This window comes from Aythya fuligula, chromosome 8 (genome assembly GCF_009819795.1).
Source record: "Aythya fuligula isolate bAytFul2 chromosome 8, bAytFul2.pri, whole genome shotgun sequence".
NCBI classification, from domain to species: Eukaryota; Metazoa; Chordata; class Aves; order Anseriformes; family Anatidae; genus Aythya; species Aythya fuligula.
In genome coordinates this window covers 4,756,281-4,775,321 of record NC_045566.1, presented here as the reverse complement: position 1 = coordinate 4,775,321, position 19,041 = coordinate 4,756,281, and the positions used below count along the sequence as shown (strand labels likewise).

The 19,041-nt window shown below is 47.8% G+C and overlaps 1 protein-coding gene across 1 annotated transcript in view; it reads right to left on the bottom strand.

The window, feature by feature from the left end:
* The window catches only part of PLPP3 (phospholipid phosphatase 3), a 41,035-nt gene extending 22,288 nt beyond the window's left edge, over positions 1 to 18,747 (bottom strand). The window contains exon 1 of the mRNA XM_032192534.1: positions 18,396 to 18,747. Coding sequence (XP_032048425.1) covers positions 18,396 to 18,534 — 139 coding nt within the window. The 5' untranslated portion in view covers positions 18,535 to 18,747. The remainder of the gene's footprint in view (positions 1 to 18,395) is intronic.
* Between the last annotated feature and the right edge of the window lie 294 nt (positions 18,748 to 19,041).

Genomic DNA, 19,041 nt, shown 5'->3' with positions numbered 1-19,041 from the left:
TTTTAAGGTTTCAGTAGATTACAGGTCTAGCTTAGTAAGTGAAAAAAATCATTAAATAATTTGACAGGGCTGAGTGGGGCATCTAATTCCTCATTCAAGATACATTGTGTAAATATTTGGGTTCCAGCAAGAGACAGGCTTTCTATTTGAACTATTTAGTGGCTGATCTTGGGTACATATAAACCTTATTTGGTTTACAATATTTGTACATATTTTATAATGCATAAAACTATATTTGGCTACGGTGAGCTTTTACTGGGGCTTTAAATGTTGGCTTCCCCAGCTTTTGGAGGAAAATGGCAGCACTTCAGATGAGAAATAAACACATCAAGCTTTGGCAGCTACTGCAAGAGTGAATGACTCTTGAAGACAGTTGACATTATATAGATACAAATATATGTACACACCGATAAAATTTTATAACACGAAGAATAAAACTATTTCCACGTTTTCATCATATCAGGCATATGCTGACAGTCACTATAGGGCCTGACTCTGCACCAGCACCAACAAAACGGATGGAGGAACAAACAGTAGGAGGTTGGTCAACAAAAACTACATCTCAAAGAACCTGATCCATAGTCAAATGACAGCTAAAAGAAGAATCATGCTGAATTATGCTGGGATCTTCAAAGTTCTTGAAAGGATCAGTGAGTGCCCCCTCAATGTTTTTTTGACTGAACCTGGATACTTAATGCTCATATCTTCACCAGAAGGCTAATATCAGAAATGCACAATACCTTCAGCCTCACATTTTATTAGCTGCTCAGTTGTAATTGTTCTTCACCATGGTTCCAGCTGTCCAGAAGACCGCTCTGGGCATCTTCCCGTATTTTGGAAACACATTTAATGTCTTTGTTTTCAAAACAGATTCCCATTCAACTCACTCTATTACGGCTCTACTACTCAGCTACGCAGAAACGCATGGGGATAGAAGATTCCCTAAACATACATGTACAAACAAACCCTAGACTTTACTGTAGACCAGGTACCTGCTTTAGAATACCGAAGAACCTACAAACAAGGAGCAGTACGCATGGCATTTCACTGATTTGACCCGTTTGGAAAAGTCCCAACACACAAAGGGCTGATTTCCACTAGAACCAAGACCCTAGTCCATTTTCTACCTGCTGTAGGTTCTGCCAAGTAGCTCACACTAACCTTTGCGGCTGCCTATGTCAATCTGTCTGGTGCTCTTCCTACCTATCAAGACAGCGACGCTTCCATCCACTTTATAATTATTAGTTCTATTTCAGCCAATTCATAGGGACTACAATGTAAACCTCACCATTTTTAGGTCTACCAGGTCTGCTTCCTGATGGGCAGACACAGGTTCATTGTTCATTTTGACCTAGATGATGATATTTTCTAGACTTTACGTTGTGTTCCCCACAACACCTCATTAATAAGAGCTGGTTATGCAGGAATGCTGGGCAAAATGCCTTCTCATGCCTGTGAGAGCAATGGCAAATGAAGAAAGCAAAGAGCACTCATCTTCTATATGGACAACCCTGTAATATTTATGACCCCAAGCCGCACAGGTATTTGAGAAGTGCCTCTAAAAGGAAGTGGTGACGGTGGCAGGAACGCCACTGGATGACTGACAGCTATCTCTACCTTGAGACCAAAACCATTATTCAGCAGCACAACCCATCTTTTGCAATAAGTACTATCTGGAGTACGCTCATTGACCCAACCATTCTGGAGGACATTAAGAGAAAAGCTCTTGGTCACAGATACTTTAAACCAAATGTGAAATTATTCTCACGCACTGCAAATTCCTCTGGATTCGAAACCCCAGCAGGAAACGCTTCCTTATGTGGCCGGAGCTCGCTGTGCCAGACCCATGCACTCGCTCTCCAAAGGCTCCAGATGAACAGGAGCGCTGCCATTGCTGTTGCTGGGAGGAATTCTGCTCTTTCAGAGAGTACCTGTTACCTATTTCCAGAAGTAAACACCACGTACAAAGGAAAAAAGGAGAGAAAGGAATTCTAAGAAGTATGTTAAGTTGTTCCTCCTGGGAGTTTGGCGTTAGCTGATATATTAAAAAGAGCTTTAATATAAAGTGTGCATATATTTTTAATACCTAAAAAATGCGTTAATAAGAACAAAAGCTTATCCAAGTCACAATATCTAGATGCATATAAAATTCTGCATTTGTGGGGTAGAACGGATCTAAGCCAGACTGGCCAACCCGCAAAAGCTGGAGAGGATGATTATAAAAGACATTATAAATAGGAACCCAGAGACGGCGCCAATCAAGCATGATGGAAAAAAAGCCATAAGCTCACATTGTCTAGAAAAACAAATAAAAATGCAATGTGCCATGAAAACCCAAGGCATCAGATCTTTTGATGCACCTCTATATGGCCAAGTGCTGTGGAAGGCCTTCCAGATATGCCAAGTCTGACCTAGGATGACCCAGCTCAAATAGAGAGGGGAAAAAAATTAAGAACACATCCTCAAACCCTGCAATACCCAGGGCAAACAGAGCGTGTGAAAAACACGCTGTGGCGACCATTATGTTTTCAATTAGAAATGAAGCGAGCCCAGTTTCCTCTGCCAGTCAGTGGGGTTTGGAAGGAGCTCTGCCTCGCCACGGCTTCCCTGGGTCTGCCTTCGAGGAAGAGCTCGCACTGGCCCCACTGACACACACTGCCATGGGCACCCTCCAATTTGCCCTTATAACAAGGGGTCTGCTCAACTCTGCCACCCCCTACTCAAAATTAAAATTCTGCGGGCTGTAGGTCTCACGTTAATATACAAGAATAATGAGCAGCGACTCCTTACCTCAGCTCACTACTCCAAACACTGCCAGGTATAAGCTACTTTTCATTGCACAACCATGACAAACCTTAGCAAAAGCTTACAGTGGAAATATAAAGCTGCAGCCAAAGTGATGCAGTTGACCAAATCCTATTATTTTTTAAAACAGTAAAGGAGCAAATGCAGGAATACAGCCAGCTCACCTGGTCCACATCAGGCCCCTTAAAACAAAAACAAAACAAAATTCATCTGCTAAACTTCCCGAGCTTCCTCCCTGCTTGCCCGGAGCATCCTGGCCAAGCTCTACAGCCATAATTGAGCACGTTTTTGGGAGCAACTGCTCCTTTGCAGGAGGAGGCCGCGAGTAGCTTTGTGACCCCGTTCTGTCAATGTACCTATTGTAAATGCAAAATCCTGCTTCGGATTTGCAGCAGCAGCCACCTGCACAAATAATGCGGGGTTATAACTCTGTAACCGAAGACAAGCACTGAAAGCTTAAGAAGTTTGTAGTCCAAAATGCACTTCTGACCTCTTCCTTAAAAGTTCACTAATCACTTTTAATTCATAATTTATTTCCTCTTAATATACTCGCTTTATATAATACTCCCTCCTCTTATTTTTTTCCTTTTTTCTGGAAGTTCCCCAGGAGAAAATGGTATTACACAACTCCCTTGATTAACTGGAAATGAAACTTTTCCCCCTCGGTAGTCGTGATCTGGTACACTTTCCAGGATATAATGCACGGCGCTGAAAGAAAATCAAAAAAGCATGAGTGCAGGTGGAAATGGTTCAAGAGCCCTTCAAGTGATGGGGGTTTAATCTCACTGGTCCCATAGGCAAAGCCCCACAAGGCTGTGCCTATGCCCAATGGGTTAAAAAGATCCAGGATTATCTCATTTCTTCCTCTCCTGTACTTTGACTGAAGTCGCACCATGAGAGTGGCACCCTAATATACGGCAATGTGTGACATAGCTGAGACTGCGCTGGTATCCAGGTAATATTAAAAATATATATAAATAAAATAAAATCATGCAGTTAACTATACGAGCTTCATATTACAGGGAGGGCAAGCCTTGTACATGAAGGCTTCTGCCTTGGCCTTGCTGCCCAGTTGTGTGGGTTAAGATATTTTGGTGAAAAACAGCTGTGAATGGGCTACTTTGGTGGTCACCTTGAGCAACAGAGGTGGCTGCCCCGTACTACCAGCAAGGATGGGATGAACTACCTCTCTGTAACAGCAGCTCTGTGGCCAGGTGACACTACATGGCCCTGTTCCCTTAGGGCAGGGCAGAAATGGGGCCGGATCCGAACAGCACAGGCAACATCCAGGCTCCTTATTTACACGCACCCAGGGGACACAATGCATACAGTGTTCTTTAAGAGCAAAAAATGGATAACTCCCCATTTCCCTTTCCAGCCCCCTCGTAACAATGCCCTGCCCCGCTGTCAAGGAACGTGTGAATAAATTGGGGAAAAAAGGTTAAAGAAGCCCAAGGGAATGGCAGTCCCTTTTTCTTTATTGCGGTTAATTTTGACAAAGGCTCTACTGTTTCCCTATTTTTTTTTTTTTTTTTCTTGAAGGGCTTCGTGCCAAGTTGCATTATTCCTCTTCACCATGGTACTGCCATGAAACTTGCCTGGTATGTTTGCCTGAAAATTGCAGGTTTTCAGGGAAATTGTTTTTTTTTCCTTCAACAGCTCCCTTTGTCACATCCATCATGAAAAGAGGAGAGGGGCTCAGGCCTGACCACAGAAACAAAATGCCACAGAAAAGCACCCCCAAGCCTCTGAACCGGGCACCCTACAATGCCACTGCTCAGCATCACAAAAACCTGCAGAAACCTCCAACACCCCTTTTCCCACCTCCTTTGCAATCTCAGCCCCATGCAATGTGCCGCAACCCACTTCGCACAGCCTCTTTTCTAAGCGCTTCGACGCTTGGGAAAAAGCCCATTTCTCCCTCTACCACTGGCATGGTTGTTTGGAAGGATGTTTTTAAATGGAAATAGTTTCTTTTCTTGCAGCCCATCGTGGCAACCAGAGCCCCCTGGCTCCTGCTGCCCAGGCAGGAGCTTAGCAGCTCGTAGGGGGTGTCCTCGATTTCCAGCCTATTTACTGCTCCGGTGAGAAAGGCGCCTATAGATGCTCCAGTTCTCAGATCAGAGCTTGGAGGGACTCTCTCATTCAACAAACCAGCTCTTTCTAAACGCTGTCAAAGGAGTGATTTGATGCCTTTCAGCGCTCGCTATACAAAACACTGAAAGACCAGCAAACTTCAAAAGCCGCAGAAGCAGAGCTGGAGTTTGGCAGGAGTTCATTAGCTGCCTGTGTCCTTCTGTGTGTGGCTTGTAATTACATGCAGACCTGATGCCAAATCCTAATCTACCGAGGGGTACCAATTAACATGCTGCTGGATGATTCACAGGTAGCTAATGTCGAGGTTTATACAGCCAGCATGTCAAATAATGCATGCATTTGTTGGGGGGTGGCAGGTTGGTTGTTTGGTTTTGGAGGGGGAGTAAGCTGGTCTTTTTTTCCTCCCTTCTTTCTGAGTTAGTGTAAAAGTGAGGTTCTGGCAGCAAAACTGGGATTGTCCAGCTCGCTCCCAGGCCACACACCAGTGGGGCTAATCCTGCTGTCACTGGGGGATGTGCACATCCCTTGGTGCACGGTCTGGATGGAAACCACTGGGGTTTTGCTCCTACACTACAAGCCATCAAAGCTCACCAGAAACATATTTCTTTAAAAAATGGATGAGTGGCATTAAATAGTTCATTACTGCTCTTTTGCTTCCGCTCACCCCAACAAGGGCTTGCAAGTTGAACCACCTATCATGTTCTCCCTTCACATAAACACTACTTTTCTGCTCCACAGAGGGAAAACTCTACAATTAAGGTGCAGGTTGCACTCCATACTTGCCATTCCTGCTGCTTTCACCCTCTTGCTGATGTAGGTAGTAAAACAGTGACAGCAGGAGCTTGAACAGCAACTGGAGAAATTGAGGAAGCAGGTACCTGAAGATAATTCACCTCTGGAGGAATAAATATATACAAAGCTCTATCTCCTGCAAAAGAAAATATAGCAGCTACCAGATCGTGGGAGCAAAAAAGCCCTTCTCTAACTTGAGATCCGCGTCCCTTCACAGCCAGCTGGCTCCCGGAGCAGCCCTTGGCAATTAAACCTTGGGAAGTCAAACAACGGCACGGAAGCTAATCTTTTGTCTTCCTGCTTTTTAATTCTTGTCCTGTATTTGATCTCTGAGCAGAAAACACAGGCATCGAGTTCTCAAGCAAAGGGGAAGCCACAGCGGAGCAGGTCTCTGCCTGCCGAGCCCCTCGCTCTGTCGAGCAGATCTCCAAGCACCACCACTGGTTCTCCCATGGAGAGAAGGAAACCTAGCCCTCATCTCATTTTCCTACTTGATTTTACACTTTCCAAAAGCCAAGGCAAGTCCTCTGAGCCTCTCTTCCCCCTGGCATGCTGTGGTTCAGTGGCCTCCTGTCCGCAGAGGCACCATGAAACGAGTGGCACACAAGATGGGCAGCAAAGCTCTCTGCCACAAAAATGCATGCCAGCAGGCTGTCCCATCACCTACCACCCATCAAATGGGTGATAAAAATGATGACCATTACAGCTTGGAACTGTTAAAACGGTCTCTGGTCTCTGAGATGGGCTAGCCAAGCACGGGACTTTTTCAACATGCATCTGAAGACATATTTTTCCATTTGCTCCCAAAGAAGTAAACCTTATTGGAAACAAAAGCAAAGGGGATAGGGATAACAGTTTGTTCCTGGCTGCCTCTCTGCCCAGGAGCCCTATGGATCTTTATTTCAGATTTACTGGAGGTTTGAGGCTGCTAGCCAGAAACAAGGCTGGACGTGTTGAGAGGGAATTTGCAGAACTGGTCAGCCCTGGTGGAACATTGCTCCTGGAGGCATCAGTCACGGGAGAGCTATGCACTCAAAAATCATGGTTTGGTTGCATTATGGATATAGCACCCAGAGGCCCTCATTAGCAGTAATTTGATAAATTTTGCTCTTCTACCTTTACCCAACAGCCAATTTCTATACAAAATTTTCCAACAGCTTTTAAGCATGCAGACGCCCATGTCTCCCACCATCCCTCCAGAAACCCCTATTTCCCTACATTTGTATTTCCCCCTCTCCATAGGGCGAGCAATTCTCCCATCACACTCCTTCCCCCCATACCACTGCAAAAAGCCTTCAGCCCCACAGGGTAACTCAGCGCTGACACCGGCGGGCTGCAAGCACAGCCCAACGCTCACACCACTTTATCTTCCTAATAAACCTTTCAGTGCATTTGACACGATACAGATCTTGTCCAGCCAGGAAAGCTTTCTTGCTTATCAGAAGCATTTTTAATCAACTAGAAGGGAAAACATGGCCTGACGTTTTATTGCTTCCTTGCGCTTTGCTTTGAGATGTTTCAGTTTTCTCTGATTTGTACTATTGCTAATCTCTTTACACGGGGATGGGTGGAAAGCCTCAAGTCTTTCACGGCCAGCAGCTTCCCCCAGATAATTTGGAGGCAGGGCAGGGAGAGGGGCATGGGGCAGTGGGGAGGGCACATGGTGAGGTGAGAGAAGAAGGCACCAGGCACCAAGCCCTCACCCTCGCGGCAGGTCCTGGGACACGGTTTTATCCTGGCCACAATTACAAAACAACAAACAGCGTCTGTGGGGAAGGGTCATAAGAAGTTCAGCTTTCCTCTATTAAAACCATCTGGTGCCTATAAAAATAAAAAAAATGACTGGTTGGTTGAGATGGTTGGTAGCACCTCCTCTCCACTCTGCTCTTCCTGACATTTCTTAAAAGCTCAGTGGCACTTGGAGGTGCCACCAAAAGGGAAAGGGCTTGCACTGTGGGCCGTGGAGTGCCCTGCCCTCAGCACAACAGCAGTGGGGCGCCTTGTGGATGCACATCCCACTTTATCATGAAGGTGTCCTGGTATCCATTTCTCCCTGTCTGAGCCAAACACTTGCCCACCAAGGTCCTGTCCCCCCAGCAAAGGGTTTCTCCAGGTTGGAGACACCACCAGGTTCCTCTTCGGCACCAAAACTCCGGGAGCTGGAGGCAAGGACCTTTATTTTCCCTCTCTTTAAAAAAAAAAAAAAAAAAAAAAAAAAGAAGAGCCTAAACCTCCCCTTTGTTTCCAACAGAAATAAAGGGGAAAAGAGAAAAAAAGAAGAGAGGGGAGCACTTACAGGCAGGTCCCCAGCCTGTAACACAAAACCACGCTGTGCTGGGAAACCTTACACCGCGCCGCATCCAGCTCGCGCACTCCCGCGCTGCTCACTGCCTCCCGGATGCTTCCCCAAGCCCAAACTGCCCTTGAGAGAAGCCAAGTCTCAGCCTCTGCTGAAAAGCCTCTTTGTTTGGATTCCCTTTCCAAATCAGCGTATCCTGAGATTGAACTCCCTCCCACCCCTCTGCAGGGCTTTTTAATGTTCGGGTGCCTTGGCAGCAGCCAGATTCGCCAGCAGGTTTGCGGTCCTGTAATAACGTTCAAAACCTCGGCGCTGGGGCACGTACGGCGCTAGCAGCTTTCTTCACGTTAAAGGAGGAGGGGGGAAAAGTATTGCAGAATTACTTCAAACAGTCCTTTAATCGTGAGTTGTGACCAGAGGAGCTAAGTTCTCCTTAATTAAACAGCAGCTTTAATCAGGATTCATTAGGCTGCGTGAAGACACAGCAGCGAGCTGCAGCAGATTCTCAATGGGATGTTAAATCCACTTTCCTGTACTAACCCACTCTGTCTGCAAGCTCGGGGGAACAAGTGTGCTAAACCCACACAGATGCAGCATGCAACTTGGTCTCCTATCTCTCTTTAGGTCTGCAAGCACCCCGAAAATCCTGCAGTGCCCCTAGGACGAGAAGATGCAGTGCATCCAGGACAGGACCTCTGCACTAGCACAGCCCCAGCTGAGGCCCTGCAGCACAGATGGCAGCGAGGCAATAATTGCAGTTACCTGGAGCTAAGCACACCAGACCTCACAGCAAAGGGCTGCAACTCGCCCAAGAAGTCCCCTGGTGTGCCAGCACCAAGTCCTGTGGTGACTCTGGTGTCACCTAAGCACAAAGCAAGGGACGGTGCAGCAGGTTTCCCCTCCACGTGGGTAACTCTGCCAATGCCAAAGGGAAAACGAACTTTCTTCCCTGAAACCCCACACCCAGAACCTGAAGCAATATCACTGGGAAAAGCTGGTTTTCCACTTGCAGTGAGCTTTTTCATCGACCTCAGCATTATATCTTTCCCTGTGAAAGCAAAATGCTGAGCGTTCAAGCAGGTGGATTTTCAGACTGTGGACCCAATCCTGCATTCGTAAAGCAACATCCAGTTTTGCAGATGACTTCAGCAAGAGCAAAAGCAAAGTCTCATATCTGCAATCCAGATGCATCCTATGGTCAAACTCACTCCCACTCATCTGACCATTTCAAAAATGTGGCACCCATAGACCCTGCAGCAACTTTAGGCATTGCAGAACTTCTTTGTGCCCGTGCATGTGATAATTTATCAAAACAGGCTCTCTCTAAAATGCTATTTGACTTTTCCATGGTTTTGCATTTCACAAAGATTCATGCCAGCTCAGTAAGAAAAATAAATGCCACAAAACTTCTCCTTTAAGGAAGAAAAAAAAACAAACACAAAAAAACCAACCCTCCCCAGACCAATGCTTTAGAAATGCTTCCACATGCTAATCAGCCTCCTATTCAGCTCCAGACTGAATAGGACTCCAACAATGACAAAGAAATACGCTGAACCTATTCCACATTTCATCCCCTTCACTCAAAATGTTGCTGTTACCTTGGTTTTCTGCTGCTTTGTGGGAGCTGCAGCAGAATGACCACTGCATGCTAACGCAACAGGGAGGGTCAAGAAATGGGGAGTGTTAGGCAATGAAAGAAAAAGAAACTTATCCTGGATTATGGGTGAAAATAAATGGGATTATTTTATGAGATAGTCACTGATGCTGCAAACTTTTATAAGAAAATAAGAAAAAAGGCAGGCCTCTACTGAAAACAGCCTTGTATTGCTATGCAGAAAAAGGAAATTCTCCTTAGCTTGGCAGTTCTGAGGAAGCAAAAACACCCTCCAACCCCTTCTTCTGTGAACTATCCACCTGTGCCTCTTGTTATCGGTTGGTAGACCTCTCAGCACACCTCTTCCCATGCACCCTTACCAAGAAAAGCCTCAGCCCTGGTTTGGGGAAGGGCCGAGCCAGCTGCAGCTGGTGATCCAAGGCTGCTTCCCTTTTCTGCAGAAGTGGGAAGCGTGCAAGGGGGGCCACCTAGCTACGTTCACATAGGAACCAAGGTGGAAATTTCAGGGGCAGGTGCACACATATCCTAGGGACAGGATTCGGCCTGGCCACAAGAGCCACAGACTTCCTCCTGGATGGCACATGGCTGAGGATCAGCATTCAAAAGCTGCCTCCCTACCCGGCGAGGCCCTGGCAGAGGCCTTGAGCCTACATGAAATGATCAGGAATTAGAGGTACCCCGTTAGCTCTGCAAACCCCACCAGGCAGCTGGGCACATCTGTAATGGAAATTTGGCCTTTGAGGAGTGCCCTCATTGTGCTCCTGCTCCTCACCCATGGGGGCGGATGCTCCTTCATGTTCCCTACATCAAGAGGCACAAACCTCCCCGGCCACAAGGAAGGACAGCAGGCTCTGCACAGGGATCATTCCTTTGGGTCTTTGAGGTCCAGGGCAGAAACCCAGGAGCCAAAGGGAGCAGCAGCTTTGCAAAAAGCCAGGGCCATCTAATCACTGATCAAAGGGCTGCTTCAGAAACCTGATAGCACCAAACCGAGTCACAGCTATCAGCTTCAGAGGAGCCTTGCTGCCTGTCGCCGGCTCACCATCATCCAAAATAACCCACGAGCATCACTCGGGAAAATAAACGTACCCGCTGTTCGCTAAGCAGCATTCTGAGAGATATTTTTGGCTTTCCCTTTGGAAACTATCACTTTGGAGAGTGGTGGGCCTAACAAAAAGCCTTGGAAAGCCTCAAAGCTCTTCTGTGCTGAAATACTTGGGGTGCAGGAGCGGTTGCCACGGCCACTGCGCTGCTGCAGCAGAGACCTCGCAGACAACATCAGTGGGAAAGACCAGCAGGGCTGGGCTTTGAGAAAAGAGCATCAAACCACCCCAGAACAGAGGTGGGGAATAACTTCCCAGGCCAGGAAGCCCAGACCCCGCTTGTCACAGCAGCTTTCAAATGCAGTGGTTCGTCCCGAGGCATGCGATGTCTCAGCCATGAATAAGCACACACTGGATTAATGGCAGTGGAATTAATGTCTGCTTGCGGTGCCTTCCTCCAACACATGCACAATCAGATGAAGGGCACTGCTGTAAAAGCTTTCAAAAAGTGACCGTCATTCTCGCTAATTTACAGTAAAACCAGATGAAAGCTAATTACAGGGAATGCAGCTTGTTGCTTCCTCTGCATGGCAGCAGGCTACAACCCTGACACCGTGGGGAAAAGCAAGCTCTCAGAGGGATCATCATTTGCTTCAAGAGGGATGTCTGCCCAAAACCACTAACCAGGGACTTTCACTTTTTCTGTTTAACCTCGTGGAAAGGAGCACCACACTGTGTTCAGCTCCTCCGATCGGCAAGCTGAAGCAACCCCAAGAGGTTCAGCCATCTGCAAACCCTCAGTGCCATGTAGGACACCTCCGTGCCACAGCTGCCGGCACTGTTCAGGGCAAGGCCCGGGTTTTTCCAGCCTAAACCAAGCAAGAGCACTGCCAATCCATCTTCAATTTGTGTCTCGGCCATTGCAGACTAGACCCATGGGTGTGCTTTAGCAGAAGGCTGCAGTCATCTCCCAAGCTTCTGTGCTGTGCTCAGTGTAGTTGCCGCATCCTTTTGGGGCAAGGGATGGAAAATGATGGGAAAGTACTAGAGGATTACAAATGCTCTCCAGTGATTCAGTGTCAGCAGCAGTCAGACCACACGCAGCTCCATTTGGGCTTTGGCTAGCAGCCCCAGCCCAGTCCCGTAGCTCCTGATGGAGAGCACCATGTGCTCTGATAAGACAAGTTCGCGGAAAGGTGCAAGCTACATACAGGCAGCACTGGAATGGGAACACCCAGCACAAAGAGCACAGGCAGCCTCAGAACATCAGGAGCTCCGGAGTTAGGTTACAGGCTCTGCTTGTAATATTTACTTGACGCGGAGAGTCGGTTTTCAACCCTCTGTCCTCAAAACATCCAACGCATGTGAAAAACAAGCCCACTTACGTGACCAACTTGAAAGTACAAGAGTTTAAATATATTTCTGGCACCTAGAGCTGCCTGGCCAACCTAAGTTTCAAGCTTTTTAATACATTGTCTTGGTGATAAACTTAAGGCAAGTTTTCCAGTGGTTTGCGTCAGGAAACTCCATGAAGACACTTTTAAACTCCTCTTTCTTGGCAGCATCCTTCCTGCTCAGGAGAATTCCTGAGCACGACCTCCCAACAGCTGCCCCAACACAACCCTGCACGCGGACACCTGATCTACACTGAGGAGCTTTTCGTGTGCTAAAATCGTGGAGCGGATCGTGCTTCTGCAAATAGGTGTCACGAGAGAGAGCGAAATGGAAAAAAGGATGGGGTGGCTCTGACTGGGATACGAATGTCCTTCTGTGAAAGGGATCACACTGAGCCCTCAGGAGACGGTGCATGGGGCATCCTCATCCCAGCTTTTGGTGAGACCTCTCCAGCCTGACAGAAATCTGGGCAGGGGCACAGGGCAGAGTCATAGTGCTGGAGGCACAGAGGGCTCCGTTAGCCTCTGCTGAACCAGTTCCCACTGCTCTGCCACACCAGCCACCCAAAGAATATACGAATCATGAAGTGTATTCAGAAAAACAACTTTAGACTTTACCATTACAGCATAAATGCTGGATTCTTCAAGTCACTGCTCTTCTGAGGCATTATCATTCACTTGGGTCACATGTTGTTTTTTTTAAACATGAAACCTGAGCTATCAAAAAAAGCAGCATAACTGCAGCAGCCAGGGCCCTAAGCACCAAAACACCACAACACAGGGCAATGATACCCAGCCCCCAGCTGGCATCCGGGGAGGGGGGTTCCCTGTTCCCCCCGTGACACATTCCCCGGGGAAGCTGCAGCTCTCAGAGCTGGCTGCATTGAGGCTAGGCTAGGAGGGCTTGGAGGCTGCTGCCTCTCCCCACGCTGCCTTCAACAGGCATGCCCTTGTTCGAGGCGAAGGCAGACCGGGCGACCACAACGGTCCCTCCTGGATTGCCACGGATGAAGCGGGAGCATTGTATGAATGAAACGGAGAGGACGGAGTCTGCTCCTCCACAGCAAGCTACAGAACAGGGCTGGGGTGTTTTTTTTTCCCCTCTTTTAACTCATTTCAGACAGAGATGGAGGCATGCGAACAGCCTTCCTAGCTCAAGTATGCAAACCATTTCTGGGCGGTCTATGGAGGCACGAGCATCTGGAGGATGTACTGTCAACCTGTATCTAGGCAAACAAAGTCAGACCAAGACAGCCCCAGAAAGGTATGCATATTAAATCGAGTTTTAAAGGGTATAAAAATAATCTGTTTGATCTGGGAGCGATGTTTATATTATTTTCTGTGCTCACTACAAACAGATATGATTAAAAAAAAAAATGTCGTCTACTGTAATTGCGATCCCATCTCCTGCCTGTCTCAGCAGCAGGTACACAAGATTCAAAGCACTCCTGGCCACGAAGCAGTAGCACGTAATCCTGCTTTCCTGGAGACACATCTTCAGCCTGGCTGAATTCCACCAACTCAGGAAAGCAAGCAGATTTATACCCCCGAGGACTCGGTCTGCCATAGGTACAGCACTTCCTTGTTCTGCAATTAACACCTCAGGTATAATTGTCACTAATAACCTGCTCTTGATACTTTTTGTTTCAGTTTTTATAAAGTCAACACACGCACACAAAAGAAAAAAATATTTTAAACACCTCCAAAACATTTCTCTCATATTTTCTTCCAGTCATCTTTTGCTCTTTCTGTCCTCCAAAAAAGGGGCAAAAACTGAGGATGGATATCATGCTTGGATGCTGATTGCTGGTTCAGTCTTGAAAAATTTTTTAGAAGAAGCATCCCAATCAAGGTACAATGGGATGCAGCCATACAGCCCCTTACCAAGATGCCTCCCCTGCAAACCTGCATTCACCAGAGCACTTCCACAGCATCCATCCCTGAGACAGACCCTGCTGCTTCGTGACAGACCTCTGCCATGAGGAGCTCCTACCAGGATGAAAAGAAGCAATACGTAAACACCAACAACCAAACCTGATTTAGGGATGCTCCAAGCACGATGACGGCTCTCCACCCACACAGCTTCTGCCGTGTGGTGCAGGCCCAGACCTCCCCAGCCCAGGGAAGGCATGGAGAAGACACCACCAAGGCACTGGGACTGCTTGGCTGGTTTAGTGTGGCCAGAGCTCATTGTCCCTCACCAAAAATAAGAAACAGCTGAGTCAGCAGTTTTTCAGGTACCTATAGGAAGATGTTACCTGCACATCTGCACGCCCTGCATGGCAGGGTAGTCGTAAAAAAACAAAACAACAAAAAACAACCCAAACAAAACAGAGTTGCTTAGCTCATCGGATTCAACTTTACAGCCTCCAAAGAACTCTAACCTCATCCCTCATCTTTAATTCCTCCCACTCCTTACAATTAAATGACAAACCCAGGCCTGTTTGTGCCAATTTTTGTGATGGCATGGCAGGGGTTCAGGTGGAACTCAAGCCTTTTTTGCTTCTGGAAGCTGGACAACAACACAATTTTCTACACAGACGAGAGTTAAGAGTAACCTAAACTGTTAGCCCAAATTACAAGATTATATCCCCGCTTACATAAACATTTCAAGGTCCTGCTAGCATAAATATTTACTTTCAAAGTTCATTTTAGCATCAGACTCACAACAGAAGAGATGCCAAATTTGTGAGAAAGCTGAAGAGATATTAAGGGCGTAAGAGGCCTATCAATCTGTTGCTTCAAAACTTCCTGAAGGCAGTAAAACTTGTGTTGTGTTGACTAACTGTGACTGGCAAAAAAAGAAAAAATTCAATTAGAGACAGAGGATGAGAAGCATGGTAAGTTAAGCGTGCTTTACATCTCACCAGCCCTAAATACACATGCCCATAAGCCTGACTTCCACAAGCAGAGGAAGCGGGTCAGCCAGATGAAACCCCTCTATTTTATAGCACAAGCAGGACGTTTGGGAAGCTGCTGTACCTGCGCAAGCTGCAAAAACACGAGCTACTGAAGACCCTAGCGTGCCCTGCTGGCCTTGCTGACGCAGCCTTCCCCTCTTCTGAGATGAAACGCTCGGCTTGGCGCCTGTCAGCAGAGCACAGGTGGCTGCTCACAGTTTGCCTAATGCAAAAAAAAAAAAAAGCAGGACTGAGAGGAGCAAATTTAACCCTAGATGCTACTTCCATGGGAACAGCCTCCAAGACATCCCACCTGAAGGGTCGGGATAGGAGGACTTGCCCCACTGGGCCCACGTCCCATGCAGAAAGGTGATGGCTGGTTGAGCTGCTCGCAACCAGGGCGACCACTGTAGGTGGCGTGAGGTCCTCACATCAGAGCCTTCCTCAAAAACTCTCCCGTTGCTCCTCAACCCATGCCACTGACTGTCTTAGCGGGGCCAAGCTGAGCCCCCCAGGCCGAGCTCCTCAGCCACATTTTCAGATGTGTCGTGGTGACCAGCAGGACTCTTCCAAACCACCAGGCTTGCCTGTGGCCCTAACAATTTCAGGAAGCATCTTCTAATTCTCTAAACAGAGCCATCCCGAGAAGAGGAAGCAGATGGAGAAAGTTATTTTCCCCCCCTCAAATGACCTGGTTTAAATGCACATTCAGTTCTTTTCTGCCTCTTTTACCCAGTTGAACTCTGACACAGTTTCTGGGATGTTCACGGTATCTGTGATGAAACCTCTCGTTGGTGCAAGGAAGTGGAGATTTGTCAGTATGGGTGCTTGGCACATTCATAGGCAGAGTGCACTCATCAGGAGCGGGGTATTCAGAAATATTTAGCCCAATCCAAGCTGGAAATGCGGGGGAAATTGAGGGTGATCTGGTTTGTCAGATCTTCACGAAGCCCACCCCACCAGCAATGCTCTGGCAGCTGCCAAAGCAACGTGCTCCCATCAATGGATTGACAACTGCTCCCCACCATCCCCGAGGAACAGAGATACTAATCTTCCCCTCATGCATTTGCTATCAAGATAACCATTGTAATGACGATGAAAGACAAAGTGGATCTTTCTAACACCTTGCATCAAATTAAAGCTGGAGGAAGCTCCTGATAGCGCTGCTTTACTTATTTTAACTTTCTGAGATGTTTATGATAATTGTCTTCTGGGTAATTTGGTTAAATTTGTATGTAAACAAAGAAGAGTTTGTACACATCTGCTGCCTCACAAAAAGCATGTGTCATTTCTGAAAGGCATTTCAGCCATAGCTTATTCTTTTCATTTCTCCCCATAGAATACTGACTCAGGGCAGACTTACAGCAAAATAACTGCAGCAGAAGCCAATGCATCGTCATAGCCCTCTGCAAATCAAATGACCGCTTTTAATATTTCCTAAAGTGGTCTTCAAATGAGAAAAGCCTTCTGTTTCCCTGTTACTCCGAAGGTGTTTGGGCAGCCACTCAAGGGGCGTAACTCACTTTAACTGCACTGGAGGCCATTGGCCATGCCTACGTGCACCAGCAGAAGACCCTGGCTCAGTGCATCCACCTTAAAACAAATCATTTCACCCAACTCTGCTTCTCATTAGCTTACGTAGGACTCTATTTCTTTACTGGACATGTAAATACCCCTCATCTTGTAACCATCCAGGTTCCTCTTCCAGGCTTCAGCTAGAGCACTTATTTTTCCTCCCTCACCTCCAAAGTGTTTTCCTTGTGACAAAGAAAAATAGGAATCAAGTGCCTGGAAAACTGCGAACTCTTAGTTTTCCCTAGAGGAAGGCAGAGAGAAGAGCATGCCAAGCCTCCTGCGAGCAGGGCAGCTGGCTTTCACAGCAACTCATGCAAAGACATCCACCAGCAGGTCCCATACTGCTGGGCTGGGTGGATTTGAAAAGCCCATCCACAAACACACACCCCGGCCTCTCCATCACATAATCACCTCCCTTGGCACGTCCCACCAGTGCTCTTCACCTGCATGTCATTAGCCAGACCAAAGCTCTCTCCTTCAGCTGTTGAATTCATGCTCTTACTTTCAAACATTCCTCACCCTAAAAACAACCCTTGTGTTTACTCTCTGATTTCCACCTGCAGTAACGTGAAACAAAGCAACAATCACGGCTTTTGGTGTATCACATTATTCACTGCTAACAATACCTTCCAGTGATGCTTGATAAGTTCTGTTTACCAAAACCATCACAAGTAGAATAACACATGTCAACTAATTGCTTTTTCATTTTGGACCCTTAGTCTAGAGAAGGAAAAAAACAATACACAACAACAAAAGTCCTTTACCCATTCAAATAGCACTTACTCATGCCAGGAATGCCTAAAGTCAAGAAAACTTGAGTAAATAAAAGTTTAAAAGTTCTGACTCCTAGGAGTTGTTTTACTAGGAATCCAACCTCCTGTTTCAGTAAGTGAGGTAAGTCAAGCTACATTTCTGCTTACGTTAGTTTCACATAGAGGATACCGAGTATTTTTATTTTTTCCAGATACAAGATGAAGCTTTCTGCACTGGCCCCTATTCTTGTGGGAATATAAAGAGAAAACCATGCCTCTCTTCTTAATATATTAGTGCCTCGTAATATACACCAGATGATCAATAAACTACAGAAAAATTAAATCAAACTGACAGTCCTCAAAAAAACGGGCCCTAAGCAGAAACAATTGTTTTAAAGACTGTGGTGTCTGGAGTATTAAACTCACGTGCTGTTGCGTTATTAATCTCTTTGTTGGAAGCCAGTTGATTTCCCCTGCCTGCGTCTGTCAATTAAATATTCGGCATCGCAGCCATAATTGACCGGTTGATGTTTTGGCATGCGAAGGCTTTTCGGAGGCAGAGCGCTGACAGTTTCTGTGCCTGCCCCACCACTTCCAAAAAGACCAGCGGGCTGAGGCTGGGGCTCCTCCAGGCACTGGGAGATGCCCGGACGAGCTTCAAAGCAGCTTTTTAAACAACCAAGGGAGATGGAGGGAGGCAGCACCACCACCCCACCCAGCACAGAGCAGAGTCAAAGCTTTGCTCCCTGTCCCCGGAGCCCCCCAGCACTGCCTCCACCTGGAGCCCGCAGCCCCCGGGGGGCTGCGGGGACCCTGCCGAGGGCACTCCCAGCGCCGGGGGAGCGCACGGCAGCGCGGGGCCGCAGAGTTAAACAAGTTTGGGCTTTAACAAAGTTAAATAAATTGCAAAAAGAGCTAGCTCGGGGGGTTGTGCACACTTCCCAAGCTTGTGTGTCTCTCTCTCACCCCCCCCCCCGCCTTCCGTAGGGCCCCGCTTTTGTTCGGGAAGCGGCGCGGCCCCGGCCCGGCTCGGCTCGGCTCAGCCCCGAACCTCCCTCCCCAGCGGGACCCGGGGAGAGGATGAGGAGGAGAGGGGAGAGGAAGGCTGGGGCGCCGTGCTCACCCATGACGAGGCAGAGGAAGTCGAGGCAGATGAGCAGGGCTTTCTTGCTGCTGCCTTTGGCCGGGTTGTTGTTCAGCGCCGGGCTGCCCCCGTTCTTGCTCTCCGGCGCGATCGCCTTGTCGTACTTGTAGCTCTGCATTATCGGGGGCGAAAGCCCGAGCCGTGCCGTGCCGGGCCGAGCCGAGCCGTGCCGAGCCGTGCCGGGCCGGGCTCGCACGCGGTGCGCCGGGGAGGTGCTGCCGGAGCCGCTCCCGGCCTCTCCGCTGGGGCCACGGGAGGTTGAAACGCAGGCGGGTCTTCCCCCGAAATAAATAAATAATAGCAACAACAAAGTTTAAAAAATAAAAAAAAAGAGCAAAACAACAACAACAACAACAAAAAAGCACAAAACCACCAGCGAAGGTGGGAGGGAAGGGAGGAAAGAAGAAAAAAAAAAAAAAAAAAAAAAAAAAAAGAAAAAGTTTGCGGCTGTCCCAGCGGCGGTGGAAAAGTCCTGGAGGAGAAGTCGAAGGGAAGGAGAAAAGCCTCGGCGTGCGCCTAGCAGGGCGGCTGGGTGCCGGGGGAGAGGTGCGGAGCGAGGGGCGAGCAGCTCCCGGGGGCAGGTGGGCTCCGCGCTGCGCTGCCTTGGGGGCTCCCGACGCGCCCG